Below are 22277 nucleotides of genomic sequence, written 5' to 3'. Positions count from 1 at the left end.
GTTCAATTCCTCGGATTCGTAATAGACTCCACATCATGCACTCTTCACCTCCCGGCTACCAAAATTACGGCCATCCGCAGGGAGATCCGGAAAGTCCTTCGTCGGACAACCATACCCCTACGATTACTGGCACGGATCGTAGGCCTTCTCTCCGCATCCATCCAGGCCATTTTCCCCGGACCCCTGCACTACAGGGCCATTCAGCGCCTCAAGGCAAAATTCCTTTGCAGACATCCTACATACGACCAACCGGTTCCAGTCAGCCGAAGTTTGTGAGGAACTACACTGGTGGCTAAACTGCATGCAGGCTTGGAATGGCAGTGCCATATTCGGGAACCAGCCAGACTTCGTGCTGGAATCGGATGCCAGTCATTCAGGCTGGGGAGCAACGGACGGAACCACCTCCACAGGAGGAGTGTGGACTTCCGAAGAGCTCTCGATGCACATCAATTGCCTGGAACTCTTAGCCGGATCATTTGCCATTCGCAGTCTGGCAAAGGAGCTATCCAACTGCTGCATCCTACTCCACATGAACAACGTCTCAGCGTTAAGATACATCAACCGCCTTGGAGGCACTAGTTCTCAGGCACTGGTGGATCTCACGAAAGAGATTACTGCCTACCACGCAACATCATCTTGCTGGCAGAGCACTTACCAGGAGACTCCAACATGACGGCAGATTGGTATTCATGCCACTGGCGGGACGCCAGCGATTGGCAACTAGACCCTCATATTTTCGCAATACTGGATGTACAGAGGGGACCTCTCTCCATAGACCTATTCACGTCCCGCAACCATCGACAGACAGAGGTTTTCTTCAGCTGGCTCCCAGACCCGGAGAGCCTCGCAACGGACGCTTTCCTACAACAATGGCCACGAGACGGTGCTTACGCATTCCCACCTTTAGCAATGATAACGAGGTTCCTTCACCAGATCCGCCTACAGAGAGTGAGAATACTCCTCATCACACCTCTCTGGCAGAGCCAGCCATGGTTCCCGGACCTTCTGGAACTTTCAATCAGGGATCCCCTCCTCCTACCAGATGCCCCAACCATCCTCAAGAACCCATTGGGTCTACCTCACCCGCTAGTCTTGCAGGAACGCCTGCCCCTTGTGGCCTGGACTCTTTCCGGGGCTCCTGGCAAACCGAGGACTTATCGCAGGAAACTAAGGACCTCCTATGGGACTCATGGGCACCAGGAACAAGGAGGTGCTATTTATCAGCATGTCACTCCTGGACAAGTTGGTGTGTGGGACGGGACCTCAATCCCTTTACTGCACCTACTCACTCCATCATGAATTTCCTGACCTCACTTTTCACTGCAGGGAAGTCATACCGGTCCATCAACGTGGTATGGTCAGCCATCTCAGCTGCCCATACTCCGACCCAGGGGACACCTGTTGGTAAGGATCCGCTCATCTGCAGACTCCTCCGCGGGGCTCCCCCCCGGAGCCCAAATACTGTAGACTTTGGGACGTTGGCGTGGTCCTACAATTCTTACGAAATTGGCCTCCTCATGAGGATTTGTCACTCCGCCAACTTACCGCAAAATTCACCTTCCTGCTCTGTCTGGTTTCCTTTCGACGGGTATCTGACGTACGCGCCTTCGACGCCGACGCGTTTACCTTCTGCCCTGCGGGTGTTACCTTTCAGGTCTCACGTCGCACTAAGTCCAACTCTCACTCGGTCTTCTACCCTTTCTTCCCTTCTGACCCTCAGCTCTGCGTGGTCTCTACCCTCCGTCAATACGTGGAAGCCACCGCGACGTTGCGGCAATCTTCCACTCGTCAACTTCTCATCTCTTACGTCCGCCCCTACGGTCCAGTTTTGGATACTACGCTGGCCAGATGGTTTAGATGGCTAATATCCCTTGCCGGTATTGACCAAACTTTTGGAGCACATTCCGTACGTGGGGCAGCGGCCTCTTTCGCTTACGCGGCAGGCGCTTCCCTTTTCGGACATCTTACGAGCGGTGGACTGGACCAGAGAATCCACCTTTAGGACATTCTACTTCCGTCCTCTTGATAATCCGGCTTTTTCTCTGCTCTCCCAGCATTGAAATTACAAAATACGAAGCCTCCTGTCATGTGATAAAATTGAAGATTATGCTAGCTTTAGTGTACCGATAATCTTAATTTTAATAATGACAGGAGGCGAGTATTTTCCCTCCCTGCTCTCTTTCGTTCTTCCCTCCCTATTAATTTCATATCTATCTATGGCATTTTGTTTTCTCATATTATTGTATAAATACCTAACTTGGTAGCATTTGTTTTAATGCCTTATTTACGTTCATTTGAAGATTTTATACATATACTCCATATGGGTGGGATATTTATTTAACACCGTTAGTCGGGAGGATGTTTAGTTATTCTTATTATACTAGATGATATTAAGTTAAATTAAGGGATAGACATTCATTGTTTTACACAATCATTTCTGGAATCTAATACCCTTTATACTCTTGTTTCAGCTTAATCAGAAACCACGTGTAATCATGAAGGTCTCCATGCAAGGTGTCCTCATCATCACATCATGGAACCTTATCATCAAGTCTTGGGAGATCATCGTTTGAAAGCAGTATGCCTTCGTCTGCATTCTACCTGTTCCTGTTCAATTTATTCAGATTAGTTTTCCATTATCTTGTTCTATGGACTTTTTCAAGTTGTTCTGTTATTTTTCTGCATTTATGACCTTGTGATGTCGCAATTTTAAAGAGGAAATTATGTCATATGTCACACCTCTTATACCCTATACTACATTGTGATTTTTTCTAAGTTTTGTCACTCTTTTCATTGCTGCTATGGAGTTAGTAAAGAAAGATTATGCAAAATACTCGCCTCCTGTCATTATTAAAATTAAGATTATCGGTACACTAAAGCTAGCATAATCTTCAATTTACAAATGCATTCATCACTGTATTTTATCAAAATTGATTGAAAAAAATTGGTGAAAATTGCCAAATTATGACCGCAATGGCAATTCTAAATCCATATTGGCAAATCTGCACCAATCGGCATTCAGTGTCTGGATTAAAATCAGAGCTTCAGTTTTTCACCATTTCTTAATCTACTGTACTGATTTAATTTAATTTACTGTGTAAACATAATGAAAGCTTAAAGTGATAATGAAGATTTAAGACAAGTATCTCAGATAAATGTAATTATTATATAATGTTCAATGATGCAATGATGCAGAGTCCAGACTTAAGGACAAAGATCTGAACTTAATCATATGAATAAAATTCATTACTTTACTTCATACAATTTATATATAAAAAAAAAAAACATGAAAAAAATGAAACAGTGTACAGAGAGTGAGAGACACACACACTTTTTGTGCTGATAAGCCAACTTACAAGCCAACCAATCAGAGCACTCTGACTGAGATTGCTTTTCCCACCTTGAAAGCTCACATGGTTCAGTTGGCATGCCTTTGCATGCCATGGCAGCGAGGAGGGAAGGGGGGATAAAAGGTGTTTAAATTCCATGTTATAGCACTCTCCATTTTAGCTCCCTGTAAATCATTGTCTGCTTATTGTGCCTTCTGTTGAATATATAATAACACAGGCAGGGCCCTCTTTACCGTTTGTATTGGTCTGTGTATTGGTCTTACCTAATTGTACAGCACTGCGGAATATGTTGGCGTTTTAAAAATGCCAGTACTAAATAAATAAATATATGTTTAAAAAGTGAAGCAGTTAGCAGGACCTGACCAGCATGGCAGCCAAATGTGCAGAGTATGTGCTCCTAAAGAAACTCTTGCAAACTAGCTTTAACAGGGGCAATATATCCTCAGACGATACCCAAGAGACTAAGTAACTGCTCTTGCATACGGTGGAGCTTCCTTACGCCTGTCTGGAACCTAATCTGACAACTTGCCTTGAAAATATAGCGAGCCCTACAAGGCTGCAGTGATCCTTGGAAGGGAGAAATGGACGATCTCCTGGCCTATACCTGCTAATGCCACTGACATTTTAACCGGCTGGCCCATTACCCCCTCCCTCTGGACCGGTGGGGGTTATCCCGGTTCCCATTGGAAAGCAGCACTGATTCCTGCTGAGAGACTCTGATAATCCGCGGGTCTCTCCATCGAGGCCTAGCCCCCAAGATGGCTACTGTAATGAGGCCTACTGTTACTCATGCACCTGCGAACCAGACCTATCATGCAGATCGAATTAACCAGACCTTTGAGCGATTCTGGTCGCAATTCTGGGTCAAAGAGCAACCACGCATGGAGGTCTCAAGCTCGACTGAAAGCTCCTTTCCCACTACTTCTGGACAAAACACAATGCTAGTGTCTTAGCTTTGGGATACACTACTTTGACATCACCTGCAGCAATAGTGCATTAACATGCAGCAAAATCAAGACCCAAGAGCCTACTACTAAATGTACCCTTTGATCAGGACCTCAGCCAATACGTTATAAAGCTGTCCGGGAGACACAGAGGCGGAGATTGAAGAAATGGAGGACACTACGACAACCAGGCATCTACCCTGCAGCCCACCAACACTTACCTAGGCCTTAGTTCACTAAAGGTTATTGCCCCTAGCACAGCCAAGACTCTGGGGATGAATTTCCTCTGGGACAAGCACAATCTGTTGGGAAGAGATCCAGAATCACTGCCCGAACCATGGAAGGCAACCGGACCAGTGGGAACCAGGTGCTGGACTTTTGCAGAGCCTGGGGCTCATGGGGAGGATGTGCAGATAACTGGGGGCTTCACCAACCTCTGGGTGGGCTACACTGGTCAGTGGACATAATCTAGATGCCCTTTTTGACTTATGGTCTCCCATCTTGTTTAGACTCCTAGGCCCATGCAAGGCAAAGCTAAATTTAACCCAGTGCTATTCTCTACCAACTATAGGTTTTTAATATTATATTTTATATCTCAGTTTTTTCTTTAGTGATTGGCACCAGTGGTGGTATTATCATTCTGATGACACTATCATGATATTCTTATTTGGCACAATGCCCTTCATGATGTTTAGACGTGTTTGTGGTGCTTTTGAATTTGCTTTTGATTCGCTCAGGAAATAATTTAATTGTGCATTTTACTGCAATGTTGTTCTTTGATCATTTGTTATAACTGCATTTCTTTTTTCTGTACCATAACTCTTGATGCCTCAAAAAAAGAAAGATTGACAAAAAAAAATGAAGCATCTAATGAAAAAAGGATAACAAGTAAATTCCAGAGGCAGTTTCCTTTTTAAGGCTTACTCTGATGGGAGATAAAAATAAGTTGCACATGCCTCCATACCTGGTGTAATTGAAAAGGTAACCATACAACTTAACAACTGGTAATCTGTGTAACTATTTGATGAATAGTCAGCATATAAAAAATAAAATCACAGAAAAAATACTGGCCTCAGGGAGGAAGTACTCATTGATAGAAAATTATTTTAACTGAAGGTTCATATATCTGTAAAGCATCGAAAGTTGTCTCTCGAATATGTCAATACAATGCTCAGGTTTGTCCAAAGGAATAGATATTCACTTACCAAAAGAGCGTATAGAAAAATCCTATAAGAGGTCCAATTACTTTATTATCTGCGTTAAGACAGGCAAAAATAGGGAAATAGGACAGTCCAACTTCTAGTGCTCCAGCTAAAAGGCCAAGTCCTGTAAAAAAAAAAAAAAAAAAAAAAAAAATACCAGTGAATAACTAATATTTTAAACATAATATATAATACCTATATAAGAGAAAGGGACAAATCCTCATTCCCTCACCCCAGTAAATTCTATTGAATCAGAAATAGGGGTGAGGAGTGCAGAAGGATGTAAGTATAAAATACACTAACCTCTGCAGCACTGTCATGTCTCAGGTGACACCAGTGTCCAATATGTTGTGGCATCCTCATGCACTCTGATTTCTGCTGGGATAGTGACATACAACATGTGCATTTAGACAAAATTGCCCTTATGGTGCCTTCTGGCTAGGCATGTTGAGTTCATATCGCCTGATGCCTGGGACATGCAGTTTCAGGATGCAGGAGGGAAACTTTTGCTTTTTTTTTTTTTTTTTTTAACTTTTAGCCCTACTGAGTGCAAGTGCCTGGGTTGCCTGGGGAGGACAGTTCAGGGGGAACAGCATGATGTTGGCACCTTCGTCAGGTGCACACTTTAGAAATGGCTCCCTTGTGATCCAGTCCTTTCTAGTGAGTCAGAGTGCTGCTTCAATACAGCTTGAACACCTGGGTAGAAAGATCCCCGCCTATAGAAAGTATTTTAACATAATTTTAAAATGTTTTAAACTCCAACAACAGAGGCATACAGTTGAGTGCTAATTATAGCAAGACTTCTATTAACTTTTTGGACCTGGAATTTATGTGGAAAGCAGAACTTTAAAAAAAAAAAAAAAAGTTCATACTAATAGTAATACCTTTATCGACCTTACTAGCTGCCACTACACTCCCTGGCTAAAAAGTGTTCCAAAAAGCCAATGTTAAGACTAAAAAGAAACTGTACAGACCACACTGTTTTCAATACTCAAGCTAAGATCTTGAAGGACAAATTAGCGGAAAAGAAATATGACGCTACCACTCTGGATATTTTAATCAAAGAAATTGGGGATTTAGACAGGAACATTCCTAAAAGACTCCTTATAGGCAGTAACATATTCAGGAAATCCCAGAACTACTGGATGAAAAATATTTTGATAATTCCTAAAAGACTCCTTATAGACAGTAACATTCAGGAAATCTCAGAACTACTGGATAAAAATAATTTTGATAATCTTACTAACATTATTATTAAAGCAGCTGCTTAGTTAGCCATTCTATGGTTTTCTGAGACCCAGACTTTACTGTCGAAAAAACATCCGACCTTCAAAAATGCCTTAAGCAGAATTTTTTTTGAAAAAGCGACAATTATATACCATCAATTTCTCATACTAAAACAAAATAGGCAGGTCCACTAGTTGAAATTCTCTAGTATCCAACCTTTTCCAAATGATGCCCAGTACAAGTTTTCAACACCTTGTCTCAAAATCAGTATAATCTGGATCCTAATTACCCGTTGAAATCACTTAACTAAAACAAGATATTACTCTTCCTATAATTTTATATATAGCAATACAAGTCATCAAGTGAAAAGAATAATTAAGAAACATTTGGATACACTCAAAGAAGATGAGATATTAAAGGGAATTTTAAAATCTAAACCTAATATTACTAAAAGGTTTACCTAGCACAAAACCACATTTTTAGACAAATAAGGGTTTTTTAAATGTAGTGTTTGCTCTGCCTGCAGAAACACAGATAATTATTTTAACACTGTAAGTAATTTTAAATCTAATGTCACTAATAAAGGATACAAATTACAAATTTAGCTATGTGCAATACTAAGAATATTATTTACGTATTGGAGTGCCCCTGTGGCCTCCAATTCATGGGTATGACTACTAGAAGTCTTAAGATTAGGATAGCGGAGCACTGTAGAAACATTTTAAAAGGTTTTATAAACCAAACATTGTCTAAACACTTTTTAATACACAATAAAACCCCTAAACTTTAACAATGCTATGCTATTGGTGTATGCACGCAGCTTTTCTATTTAAAAACACTAGTCTCATGCTAAGTCTATGTGCTAAAAAAATCACTAACACCAATAAAGGTGCACATTTTGCATTGTAACTTGACTGATCATCCTTCCTCCTATATTGTTGAATTTCTAATCTCCGGTTTCTTTTCTGGGTTTCACACTGGCTTTATTTCACTCCCCACAGGTGTACTAGAATGCCCTAACTTAAAATCAGCAATCACAGACCTAAATAATACACTAGTACTCCTGGATAAAGAGTTTAACAACAGTTTCATGATAGGGCTTTTCACAATCCCCCACTCTTTACCTGTTGGAGAACTAATCCCCTAGGAATAGCTACCAGAAAGTTTAATAATAAAAAGAGACTCATTATTAATTCCTCAGCTCTTCTTTCCTCCACCACTCTTAGTTTAAAGGCATTGATATCTTCCGTCTTGGCTCCTACTTAACAAGTGCAGATGTCCAGTATTGTACACTATCGACGATTTTCTCACAGTTGAACTACTCCACACCGATCGGTCTACAACATACTCTTTCATTGTTCAAGGAAATAGGAGTTCCCGTAGCAGCAGACAAAACAGAAGGTCCCAGTACCGAAATCACATTTTTAGGCATTAGACTAAATTCAGAAACTATGCAAACTAGTTTGCCTTAGGAAAAGGTAGATAGGATTGATTCCTTCTCAGCTTTTGGGTCTTGTACTAGGAAGGAGTTGCAGTCCCTGCTAGGTTCACTTAACTTCATAATGAGGATTATTCCTCAAGGCTGAGCTTTTATCTCCAGATTGCTTTCATTTTTACACGGACTACCAGACGATGACTCTAGAACCTTTCTAGATGACCCAGCTAGGGCTGATTTAAAAATGTGGCATCTCTTTTTATCCTCAAGAAACAGTAGGTCTTTATTTGTTTAACCTATATCTGATGATTCCCCAGTAATATGGACTGACGCAGCTGGAGCCATAGGGTATGCGGACATATTTGGTGACGAATGGGTACAAGCTATATGGTCCCAGAAACTTCTTCTTTAGATAATTTCAATCAAACATCAGCCCTATTTGAAATTTTTCCAAGTGTGATAGCAGTTCACGTGTCCACATGAGTGGAAAGGAAAAGCCAGACAACTTAGCTAATTGCAACATCATTTATAAAGGCTGGTCTCAATCCCTTACTGAATTTAGTAAGGAATATCACCTGGTTGGCAGCCAAGCTACGTTTTTTTTTACACTGAGTTCATGTACCCGGCATCCTGAATAATGCAGCTGACGCTCTATCACATTCTAATTTACAGGAATTATTCAGACCCCATCCGACAGCAAACATGTAACCCAGAGATCCACCAGAGTTCAAAGACCTAATCATATTATAAGTTTACTATTGTCACAGAGTAGAACACTAGCACATGCAGGGTTGACTACGAACACTAAAAAAGCTTACGCAAGAGCATACTGCATGTTGAACAAATTTAGGTGTGAATTCAATGTAATAAATGTGTTTTTGGTTGAAACCATAGTAGCCTTTACAACTGTTTGCCACATCTCTTTGAATTTAGCCTATGCTAAACGGTGCCTAAAGGGATATTGGCTATACCTCAGTGATGATACCTTACAAGGTTGAAAGATCATCTGGAGTTGCTGTATCTCTCGTGCAGAGAGAACTTGCTGGCATTTTGGATCTGGACTGCCAGTACGGATGGGACCAGTCTGATATGCTTCAGATATGTTCTCTCTGTAATGGCACAAGTTGAGCTAAAACCAGCTGGAGAACTGAGCGGGGACCCACCGAAGGGCAGGCTAATTGAGCTGTTGCCCGTCCTCACCTCTCTTGCTCCTTGTTTTTTCTCTCCTTAAGTTTAAAGGGCAATTCAGACGTGGACCCCTTGCTCACAGTGCCTAGAGGGATATTGGCTATACCTTACAAGGTTGAAACGATCATCTGGGGTTGCCATATCTCTCGTGCAGAGAGAACTTGTTGGCATTTCGGATCTGGCCTGCCCGTACGGGTGGGACCAGTCTGATATGCTTCAGATATGTTCTCTCTGTAATGGCACAAGTTGAGCTAAAACCATCTTGAGATCTGAGCGGGGACATTGCGAAGGGCAGGCTGTTGCCCGTCCTCACCTCTCTTGCTACTTGTTTTTCTATAAAAAAAAAAAAAAATATATATATATATATATCAGGGGCTGATCCAGAACCCAATCTTGGGAGGGGCACATGATTATTTATAGAAACAATCGAGGCACTCCTGGTTATGGTGCCAGGAGTGTTGTGGCACCAACCCAGAGTAAATAGTCAAACAGTTTAAGAACAGTTTGACAACTTACCTGGGGTCTATCGGGGTTGGTGTTAGGGAATGTAGTAGAGGGCAGTGGCAGTAGTGTGTGTGGAGGAATGTGTGAGGGGTGTAGTGTGTATGCGTGAGTGGTACAGTGTGTGTGGGATGCAGTGTGCATGAGGGGTGCAATGTGCATGAGGGGTACAGTGTGTGTGTGTGTATGAGGGGTGTAGTGTGTGAGGGATACAGTGTGTGTATGAGGGGTGATGTATGTGAGAAGGATACAATGTGTGTGTATGATGGGTGTAGTGTGTGTGATGGATAAAGTTTGTTTGTGTCTGTGAGTGGTGTAGTGTGTGAGAAGTGCAGAGTGTGTGTGTGGGGGTGCAGGGTGTGTGTGTGTGAAGGGTGCTGCTTCAAAGTGTGTGCTTGGAGATATTCTGGAGATAAACTGAAAGTAATCTGAGGTATACAGGAGGACAAAACAAAAGTTAATATTTCTTTGATTTAAATTATTAACCTCATTAAAATGGCAGGCTTAGTTCAGTGTAATAGTTGTTATGCATTTGTTTTCACCTTCCACTTTTTGGAGATTTGGATGCTGTCTAATCTGTAGACAGTTCTCTATTTTGCAGAAGGAGATTGTACTATTGAAATCTGAGATTTGTAAATTATCTGGTAAACAAACTCAGGCTGGAACTTTTGCAAAGCCACTGTCGCAGAGACTTACTAAGAATGGCAGATGGATTACGGTAGGATCTGGTAGACTTAACGTTGTGGATAATAGGCATATTGCACAATCTGTTGCTCTACATAATTCATTTTCAGCACTCTCAGAGTGTAATGGTGTTATGGAGACAGACTCAGGCACCAAGTGTAGTGGCGTTGTTGAGACAGGCTCAGGCACTGAGGGTAGTGGTGTTGTGGAGACAGGCTCAGGCACTGAGGGTAGTGGTGTTGTGGAGATAGGCTCAGGCACCGAGTGTAGTGGTGTTGTGGAGACAGGCTCAGGCACTGAGTGTGGTGGTATTATGGAGACATTCTTGGGGACTATGGTGAGGCCTAATAGAAAGCAGTTGTTGTTGGGGGATTCTATCATAAGATTTGTGGAGCTGGACAATGGTGCTCTTGTGAGATGTCTTCCTGGAGCTACTGCTCACAGAGACAGGAGACGTATTTGTAAAATTGTTAAGCGAGCAAAGCAGGAAGGGGAATTGGATGTCCATCTAGGGACAAATGACTTGGCTTGCAATGAGGATTCAGAGGTAAAGGAAGTTTTTTGTGTTTTTGCCAATTTTATGCGGCAGGTTGCTTCCACACTGTCATTCTCTGAAGTTCTGCCTGTGCATAACACTCAGAACGACAGGCGGATGCGTATTAGGGACTTTAACTTGTGGCTTGGTGAATGGTGTCGGGAGCAAGGATTTGGCTTTATTTCTCATGGTAGGTCTGTTTGATATGGAAATAAAATGTACAAAAAAGATGGTTTGCATCTTTCTCAAAAGAGAACAAATGTTCTCAGAGAGCAGTTCAGAGGTTTTACTAGGCTGTATTTAAACTAGGAGGAGGGGGGCAAAAGGGTGATAAAGCATCAATCCAATTGCCCCCAAAATAAGAACAGAAGGTCCCTGTAGCAAGTGTTAAAAATGATAAGCTTAGAGTCATGTCTACAAATGCTCGCAGTATAGGGAATAAGATCATTGAACTTGTGGCAATAATGGCAACTGATAATGTAGATTTAGTCTCTGTTACTGAGACATGGTATAATAAGAAACATGACTGGGACATAGCAATACCAGGGTACTTTTTTATATAGAAAAGACAGGGAAGGCAAGAAAGGGGGAGTTGTGGCCCTGTATGTGAAGGATAGCATAAAATCTAGCCTAATACAAGTTAGTAAGGCGAACACAGTCAGTTTGGGTTACTTTAGAATTTGGTAATCACACAGTAACTTGTGTAGGTGTGATTTATAGGCCCCCAGGACAAATAGAAGAGTTAAATAATCTACTAGTTGAGGAAATAGCTAAAATGACAATGAAGGGGAAGTTATCATCATGGGTGACTTTAAACTTGCTGATGTGAACTGGAAAACCAAAATAGCAACTTGTGCCAGGAGCATACATATTCTAAACTCTCTACTGGGATTGGCTCTAAAACAAGTTGTTGAGGAGCCAACTCATAAAGAGGCCATACTAGATTTAGTGTTAACAAATGGAGATGTTGTATCAGATATTACTGTAGGTGAAAGTTTAGGATCCAGTGATCATCAGTCAGTGTGGTTCAATATAAGAACAGTGACTGAGTCACACCACACAAAAACAAAAGTTTTAGACTTTAGAAAAACAGGCTTTTCTAAAATTAGAATATGTGTAAAGGAGCCATTATCAGACTGGAGCAATTTAAATAGAGTCCAAGAGAAATGGGATTATTTAAAAGTTGCATTGCTGACAGACTTGTCAGTAAAAGCAAAAAAATCAATAAACCACTCCGCAGATGGGCCAAAATAGTAAAAAACAAAAAGTTAGCATTTAGTAATTATAAAAAAAACCAGTATGAGGAAGATAGACAGATATATAAGATTAGGCAGAAAGTGGCTAAGCAAGTTATAAGAGCTTCCAAATCACACACAGAAGAGAAAAAAGCACAGTCAGTTAAAAAAGGGGGACAAAACATTTTTTAGATACATAAATGAGAAAAGGAAAGTAAAACAAGGAATAGATTAAAAACAAAAGAAGAAAGGTATGTAGAAGAGGATAAAGGTCTAGCTAACTGCCTCAAATAATATTTTGTTTCAGTATTTAATTTAATGTTTGTTAATATTTTGTTTCAGTATTTACAGATGAATTGGAAGAAAAGGGGCCTCAGTCCTCAGTTAGGAAAAAGGACAAATGAGGCATTTGTTACATGTGAGTTTACAGAGGAAGAGGTTCTATTTCAACTGTCAAAAGTAAAGACAAATAAGTCAATGGGACCTGATGGAATACACCCAAAGTTAGTAAAATAGCTTAGTGGTGTACTAGCAAAACCATTAACAGATTTATTTAACCAATCATTGTTAACAGGATTAGTCCCAGAAGATTGGAAGTTAGCGAATGTTGTGCCCATTCACAAGAAAGGTAGTAGGGAGGAGTCGGGCAACTTTAGGCTAGTAAACCTTACTTCAGTAGTGGGGAAAGTAATGGAAACCATGTTATAGGATGGGATTGTTGCACATCTCAAATCACATGGATTTCAAGATCATAGACAACATGGTTTTACTTCAGGGAGATCATGCCAAACTAATCGTATTGATATTTTTTTTTTACTGGGTAACTAAAATAATAGAGACAAATGAAGGTAGATCACTCCTAAAAATATAAGAGAAACCAGCCTCAGAGAAAATATATCAAGTTAAAATTCAATATAGGGTAATAAACTTTATTGAAAACAAGAAAAAGCACATACAAATCATAAAAATTGTGTTTATCAAAACGTGATGTGAGAAGTTAAAATGATAATTGTAGAGCATGGATTCTGGATCACGTCAACTCGATATGTTCAATAAGCTACAAATGTAACCTAGTTTGATTGTTAAGTTATAGGTAGAAAATGATCTGTTACAGAGATCTGAATCACTACACAGTAACTATACTTGCAAAGTGATACAAGTAAAGTAAGTGGTTGCAGCGTACAATCCACCACACAGTAACCTTCTAATGGGTAAACCTAGAAACTGTTAGAGCTTCTTTCGAATCTGAAATAGGAATCAGATGTCTGTTACGTACATTAGACCTCCCACATGGTCCCATCAGTGGTATCGGGAAATAACTATTGGTTCAGGTCTGGACATAACCAGAGAATATAGAACGAGATTGTCAAATGTATTGCAGGCGAACCTCTAACGTATCGGTTCAGCCAAGCCCAGTATTGACCCCAAATGGTTAGGATCTTAATCTAGATATAGGTGTCTGAATTGAAGATAGCAAGTGCCTAATAGCCCCTCCTGTATCAAGAATTTGAGGGGTCTTCTAGTTAGAAGAGGGGTTTCAGGGTTAAGCCCTAAACTCTGAGGATAGGCTTGTTTCCTGTCTCTCTGTAGTTTTTTTATTTTCAGTTAACTAAAATAATAGATCACTGTGGTGCAGTAGACATTGCTTACCTAGATTTCAGTAAGGCTTTTGACACTGTTGCACATAGGAGGCTTATCAATAAACTGCAATCTTTAAGTTTGGATTCCAATATTATTGAGTGGGTAAGGTAGTGGCTAAGTGACAAGTAACAGAGGGTTGTAGTCAATGGAGTATATTCAAAGCATGGGCTTGTCACCAGTGGGGTACCTCAGGGATCTGTACTTGGACCCATTCTCTTTAATATTTTATTGGTGATATTGCAGAAGGTCTTGATGGTAAGGTATGTTATTTTGCTGATAATACTAAGATATGTAATAGGGTTGATAGTCTAGGAGGGATAAGCCAAATGGCAAATGATTTAGGTAAACTAGAAAAATGGTTAGAGTTGTGGCAACTGACATTTAATGTGGATAAGTGCATGATAATGCTTCTTGGACGTAAAAACCCAAGGGCAGAGCACAGAATATTTGATAGAGTCCTAACCTCAACATCTGAGGAAAGGGATTTAGGGGAATTACTTCTGATGACTTAAAGGTAGGCAGACAATGTAATAGAGCAGCAGGAAATGCTAGCAGAATGCTTGGTTGTATAGAGAGAGGTATTAGCAGTAGAAAGAGGGACGTGCTCATGCCATTGTACAGAACACTGGTGAGACCTCACTTGGGAGTATTGTATGCAGTACTGGAGACCGTATCTCCAGAAGGATATTGATACTTTAGAGAGAGTTCAGAGAAGGGCTACTAAACTGGTTCATGGATTGCAGGATAAAACTTACCAGGAAAGGTTAAAGGATCTTAACATGTATAGCTTGGAGGAAAGACGAGACAGGAGGGATATGATAGAAACATTTAAATACATAAAGGGAATCAACACAGTAAATGAGGAGACTATATTTAAAAGAAGAAACACTACCACAACAAGAGGACAAGGTTTAAAGATAATATCAGTAAGTATTACTTTACTGAGAGGGTAGTGGATGCATGGAATAGCCTTCCAGCTGAAGTGGTAGAGGTTAACACAGTAAAGGAGTTTAAGCATGCGTGGGATAGGCATAAGGCCAGGTACTAATGAAAGTATTTAGAAAATTGGGCAGACTAGATGGGCCGAATGGTTCTTATCTGCCATCACATTCTATGTTTCTATGTTGCTATGCAGATTCTGCGGCTAGAAGTCACTCTCGCGAGAGTCAGAAGCGTTGCCATGGTAACTGTAAGAGGGACCCAGTGGAGCTGCAGGCTGAGCTCCCTGGTCCTCTCTCCCTCCCTTGCCGGGTGCCAGCAATGTGTGTATATAAATATATATGAGAAATTAATAAAAATACAATTTTATAAAAAATTTTAAAAGAGTTGCGATCACATGACCATGACATTGTCAAATCTCCATTTTCTTAATTTGTACTTCCTCTTTATATACGTGCATGCCATGAACCCTTCTTCCTACTTGTAAAAGCCTTATTGGTAAAACGGGTTGTTGGATTATTGTATTCTTTATTTTCTATTGTTATTATCAATAAAGCACTGAGGTTCCTTTATTTTTGAATCTGCTAGCCTTTATTGTTATTTTTATTGGTATTTTCACTCTCTTGATTTTCCTGGCATTACCTGAAGCACAACTTTCTGGACAACTATTTTCAACTCCTTGGGCTGGATTGTTCCACCGATACTGCAGATACTGAGCAAATCTATTGCTCAAAAAAATTTGAGTATATTTTAATTTCTCTCCATATATATAATGTTACACAGAGAGCACTATATTCCGTCTCCTTTTTCAGATATGTTTGAACAACGGTATAGGTCAAATTAATCAACTATATCCCTTGGTGGGTATTATCTGAAAATGTGAGCTTTAATACAAAGCTCTACACTTGTGAGTGTACAATTTATAATCTTTGACACTTTATGTACCCTGTGGTTATAATATTGCACTACTGGATTTTACTTTACTGGGGTTTACAAGACCGACTCTGTCTACACCTACATCCAATAGTGGGGGTAAAACCGCTACATTCTGATATTACTGGAGCTTGTACATAAGCCCCCAAAAATGTGAGTGGGCATTTAAGCACCATGTTGTTAGTCACTAAACAAGTATACTAAATACTACACTATTAGTAATTCTTTTTCTCTCAGTTCTATCCACGTATACTCCCATTCTTTTGCTATTTTTGCATATATTTCATATGCCTGCTACAACAACAATACCCCATTTTTGTTATATTCTACTCTATAAAAACCTAGCAACTGCACTTATGAGAAATATCCAGTTACCTGGGACATCAATTATATTGGGGTATTTATAGTTCAAGGTTGATATAGGGCCTGCAATGAAGCCCTTGTGACAAACTGGTTTACACAAAGAAAAGCATTTATTTATAATAGGGGAAAAAAAGAAATAGACAAAATAGATGGAAAGAAAGAAATTACATAATATCAAAACAATAAACATACCTTTTGCCCAGCTAGGGACTCCAGCTGGCAAAAATTGCTGGTCAAACAGCAAAATAATTGTATTAGCTATAGCTCCAATTGCAAAGCCGTAGGTCCATCGGTCATTGAATGCCCCAATAAGATCTAAAGGACTAAGAAACAGGCAGTATTTTAGACAAAACACACAATTCAGCTTTTGATGAGGTTTGTGCATCAAAATTTATATACAGTATTACACAAACTTACATTTACTGCTTTTTATATACTGTATGCTTAGGTTGAGGTATTTGGTGCCAAGGTTGTATTAAATGTAAATATACAGAAATCAGACTTCATCCTCAACAAACACAATATCGGCAGGCCATGATTGTGACATCCAGCAAAAAACTATTTTATGGCACTCATACACCGGACACAGTACCAGAGTTATGTTCTAAATCTAGACAAAATGTTGTATAGACAAAACAATGTACCATTTGTGCTTTACAAGAAATGTAAGATCAGTAGTTACTCTGAATTTAATATGGTCTACACACCTTACATATGTTAATAAAGATATACATCTGCTAACAGCACACTTATAAAATTGGAAAGGTAATGTGTATGTGTAAATATTTATTATAGTTATTTGTTTTGTCTTTTTTTTTTTTTTATATTGTCGCAAACTATATTTCTCTTGTCCTACAAATCAACACACAAATATGATGGACAATTATTGCCCAGCTTATAGAATTCATACTCACCCACAACAATTTAAGTTTTAATAACAATAGCTACATACAAATGACAGGGAAACGATGGGCACAAACATGTCACCACAATATGCTAATCTTTTCAAGGATGACCTAGAAAACAGATTTTTATGTACACAGGCCCCACAAACCATATACATATTATCGTTAGATTGATAATATTTTCCTAATATAGACAGAAGGGGAAGAAAGCCTTATACACTTCCATAACTCATTCAATTCATTCCACCCAACAATAATGCTCAAAACGTGCTTCTCAAATCATAGTGTGAGTTTCTTGGATTACACAAAAACTGTCACCAATGGCACTCTTCATTTGTCTAATATAGAAAACCCACAGATAGGTACAGCTAACTCCACAATTCCAGCTTCTATCCCAACCACACCAAAAAAGGTATCATCAACAGCCAGGCTATCAGATATCACTGCCTTTGCTCTGACACAAGAAACAGAGATCAGCACCTGAGTACACTATCAGTCATTTAGGTTAAAGGGCTACAAGGAAAGGACAATATCTGAAAAAAAATAAAATCTGCCCTAAAAACGTCACGGGAAAGGCTCCTACAATACAATGAAAAGAATCCCTCTAGTAGTTACATACAACTACTAGAGGGATGAGTACTCTAGAATGAGTACATAAAATTATCAAAGAGCTACAACCATTAATTTCAGAGGACCCCACACTCACTCAGAATGGCACTGCACGATGCAACAAATCACTCTGCAAACTGTGTCAACATATTTGTGGCAATAACACAGCCAAACACAATAACAAAACATACAACATTAACCCCTTCAGGACGGAGTCAATAGTGCACGTTCTGATCAAAACAAAACGTAAACAAAAACTGGAATTTGCGCTATATGTCTGTTCAACCGTAGTTCCCCTCTTTCAAATTATATGCACCCACACTTATTATATATCGTTTTGTTCAGGAGAAACAGGGCTTTAATCTATCATTAACTATTCATATATGGAACATAATTTATTATGAATAAAATTAAAAAAAAATGTGAGAAAACACAATGTGAGAAAACACAATTTACCAGTTTGAAACACTAATATTTGAGTTCAGCGAAGTCTCCCGAGTAAAACAGTACCCCCTATGTACAGGTTTTATGGTGTCTTGGAGAGTTACAGGGTCAAATATAGTGCTTGCAAATTAAATTCTCTGCACTTTCTCCCTGTGTTGTCAGGCATGTCAATCAAATTTTAATTAATCAAATCACATAATTACGTTAAAAGATTATTTAAATATACACGTAGAATTTTAATATATATGCATTTATAGGTATTTAAATTCTCCGTGTATACTAATGTAATCTTTTATGTAATTATATGTATTTATCTATATATATATTTGCGGTTATTTGTATTTTATATATAGATAGATATAGAATGTAATTCTAAGTGTATTTTGTTACTGATATATATATATATATATATATAGATATATATTAATAACAAAATACACTTAGAATGAAATTACATATGCATATATAATTTATATGAAATTTTGTTTTAATATTTTATTTACCGTATTTATCGGCGTATAACACGCACTTTTTTCCCCTGAAAATAGGGGAAAAATCGTGGGTGCGTGTTATACGCCGATATCCCATAATTACTTACCTGTCCTGAAGCGTGGGCCGGCTTCACAGCTTGCACCGCGGTACAGGAACTTTAATTTCATGTTCCGGTTTCCGGCGGGACTGAAAGGAAGTGTGCACAATAGTGTGCACACTTCCTTTCAGTCCCGCCGGAAACCGGAACATGAAATTAAAGTTCCTGTACCGCGGTGCAAGCTGTGAAGCCGGCCCACGCTTCAGGACAGGTAAGTAATTATGGGAGGGGAAGTACACTATAGGAGGGGAGGGAAGTACACTATGGGAGGGGAGGGGGAGGGGGAGGAAGTACACTATGGGAGGGGAGGGGGGGAGAATACTATGGGGGGGGAGAATGGGAGGGGAGGGGGAGAATACTATGGGAGGAGAGGGGGAAAATACTATGGGAGGGGAGGGGGAAAATACTATGGGAGGGGAGGGGGGAGAATACTATGGGAGGGGAGGGGGGAGAATACTATGGGAGGGGAGGGGAGGGGGGGAGAATACTATGGGAGGGGAGGGGGGGAGAATACTATGGGAGGGGAGGGGATGGGGGGAGAATACTATGGGAGGGGAGGGGGGGAGAATACTATGGGAGGGGAGGGGGGGGAGAATACTATGGGAGGGGAGGGGATGGGGGGGAGAATACTATGGGAGGGGAGGGGGGGAGAATACTATGGGGGGGAGAATACTATGGGAGGGGAGGGGGGAGAATAGTATGGGAGGGGAGGGGATGGGGGGAGAATACTATGGGAGGGGAGGGGATGGGGGGAGAATACTATGGGAGGGATGGGGGGGAGAATACTATGGGAGGGGAGGGGGAGAATACTATGGGAGGGGAGGGGGGGAATACTATGGGAGGGGGGGGAACACTATGGGATGAGGGGGGAATACTATGGGATGGGGGGGGAGAGGGGGAATTTCCTGGAATTTCTTTCTAAAAATGAGGTGCGTGTTATACGCCGGTGCGTGTTATACGCCGATAAATACGGTATTTATTTTATTATTTTATTTATTTATTATTTTAATTATACGTATTTATATATAATATATATATGTACATCTATTATATATAATACAGGGAGTGCAGAATTATTAGGCAAGTTGTATTTTTGAGGATTCATTTTATTATTGAACAACAACCATGTTCTCAATGAACCCAAAAAAACTCATTAATATCAAAGCTGAATATTTTTGGAAGTAGTTTTTAGTTTGTTTTTAGTTTTAGCTATTTTAGGGGGATATCTGTGTGTGCAGGTGACTATTACTGTGCATAATTATTAGGCAACTTAACAAAAAACAAATATATACCCATTTCAATTATTTATTTTTACCAGTGAAACCAATATAACATCTCAACATTCACAAATATACATTTCTGACATTCAAAAGCATAACAAAAACAAATCAGTGACCAATATAGCCACCTTTCTTTGCAAGGACACTCAAAAGCCTGCCATCCATGGATTCTGTCAGTGTTTTGATCTGTTCACCATCAACATTGCGTGCAGAAGCAACCACAGCCTCCCAGACACTGTTCAGAGAGGTGTACTGTTTTCCCTCCTTGTAAATCTCACATTTGATGATGGACCACAGGCTCTCAATGGGGTTCAGATCAGGTGAACAAGGAGGCCATGTCATTAGATTTTCTTCTTTTATACCCTTTCTTGCCAGCCACGCTGTGGAGTACTTGGACGCGTGTGATGGAGCATTGTCCTGCATGAAAATCATGTTTTTCTTGAAGGATGCAGACTTCTTCCTGTACCACTGCTTGAAGAAGGTGTCTTCCAGAAACTGGCAGTAGGACTGGGAGTTGAGCTTAACTCCATCCTCAACCCGAAAAGGCCCCACAAGCTCATGTTTGATAATACCAGCCCAAACCAGTACTCCACCTCCACCTTGCTGGCGTCTGAGTCGGACTGGAGCTCTCTGCCCTTTACCAATCCAGCCACGGGCCCATCCATCTGGCCCAACAAGACTCACTCTCATTTCATCAGTCCATAAAACCTCAGTCTTGAGATATTTCTTGGCCCAGTCTTGACGTTTCAGCTTGTGTGTCAGTGGTGGTCGTCTTTCAGCCTTGGCCATGTCTCTGAGTATTGCACACCTTGTGCTTTTGGGCACTCCAGTGATGTTGCAAAAATGGCCAAACTGGTGGCAAGTGGCATCTTGGCAGCTGCACGCTTGACTTTTCTCAGTTCATGGGCAGTTATTTTGTGCCTTGGTTTTTCCACACACTTCTTGCGACCCTGTTGACTATTTTGAATGAAACGCTTGATTGTTCGATGATCACGCTTCAGAAGCTTTGCAATTTTAAGAGTGCTGCATCCCTCTGCAAGATATCTCACTATTTTTGACTTTTCTGAGCCTGTCAAGTCCTTCTTTTGACCCATTTTGCCAAATGAAAGGAAGTTGCCTAATAATTATGCACACCTGATATAGGGTGTTGATGTCATTAGACCACACCCCTTCTCATTACAGAGATGCACATCACCTAATATGCTTAATTGGTAGTAGGCTTTCGAGCCTATACAGCTTAGAGTAAGACAACATGCATAAAGAGGATGATGTGGTCAAAATACTAATTTGCCTAATAATTCTGCACTCCCTGTATATATACATATTATATATATGTAAAGTCATTCTAAGTGTATTTTAATATTAATATATATACTTATATTAATATTAAAATACACTTTGTATGACGTTACATATATATAATATGTATATATATATTATATATATATAATATATATACATATTATATATATATATAAATATATTTAATTTATTTTATAACATGTTAATTTTTTTTTTTTTACACTACCTACCAGCAGGGGGACTGTCTAATATTTTAGACAGTCCCCCTGCTGGCAGATCCATAGCCAGCTATAGGGGGCCATGTGATCGCTCTTTGAGAGCGATCACATGGCCCCCGGGGGCCTCATTTGCCGGAGGGGGGCTGCCTGGGCTGTCAGGCAGCCCCTCAGAAGAGGATCGCGGCGGAGGTAAGTACAACTCACCTCCTGGGGCTGCAAGTCGTTACGACGTACCATGCCGTCGCAACGGCTTTAAAGCCCATTCAATGCAGGACGGCATGGTACGTCGTAACGGTGGGAAGGGGTTAAGGGATTATATTCGTGAACATCTGAGAATGTGGTGTACATGATACAGTGTACAGTGTGTGACAAAGGTTGTTACATTGGAGAAACTGGCCTTAAGTTACAGAATGGATCTACACAGACACTCTATCAAGAACCACAAGGAAAACGAATGTTGTACGCCTGTTGGTCATCACCCTGACTGGTCATTCCATCCAAAACCTCAGGATTAAAGTTCTTAAAGGGAATTTTATGAACAAAAGACATTTGAGATAAAAAACATTTCAACACCAGAAAATAAGGACTTAATATATAGTCTGGCATCCTTACACACTATCAACACTTTGTATAGACACACATTTTGATGTCTTGTATCATTATTTTTCAATACTTCCGCTTCACCTCTATTTAATCAGTTTATGTATGGCTGTGTGTGTATATGCAGCTGTATATTTGTAAGCCCTGCCCTGT

The 22277-nt window shown here is 40.2% G+C and overlaps 1 protein-coding gene across 2 annotated transcripts in view; it reads right to left on the bottom strand.

Moving 5' to 3' along the window:
* Positions 1 to 22277, bottom strand: part of LOC134611411 (stimulated by retinoic acid gene 6 protein-like) — a 236127-nt gene that overhangs the window by 138228 nt on the left and 75622 nt on the right. For both annotated transcript variants that reach the window (XM_063455276.1, XM_063455277.1), the window contains exons 5-6: positions 16370 to 16500; positions 5500 to 5620 (exon numbers count right to left, since the gene is read on the bottom strand). In XM_063455276.1, the coding sequence (XP_063311346.1) occupies positions 5500 to 5620; positions 16370 to 16500 (252 nt within the window). The remainder of the gene's footprint in view (positions 1 to 5499; positions 5621 to 16369; positions 16501 to 22277) is intronic.

Source organism: Pelobates fuscus, chromosome 5, assembly GCF_036172605.1.
Source record: "Pelobates fuscus isolate aPelFus1 chromosome 5, aPelFus1.pri, whole genome shotgun sequence".
Taxonomy (NCBI): domain Eukaryota; kingdom Metazoa; phylum Chordata; class Amphibia; order Anura; family Pelobatidae; genus Pelobates; species Pelobates fuscus.
Note: the sequence above shows the minus strand (reverse complement) of the source record. Positions and strands in the feature narration are given on the sequence as shown.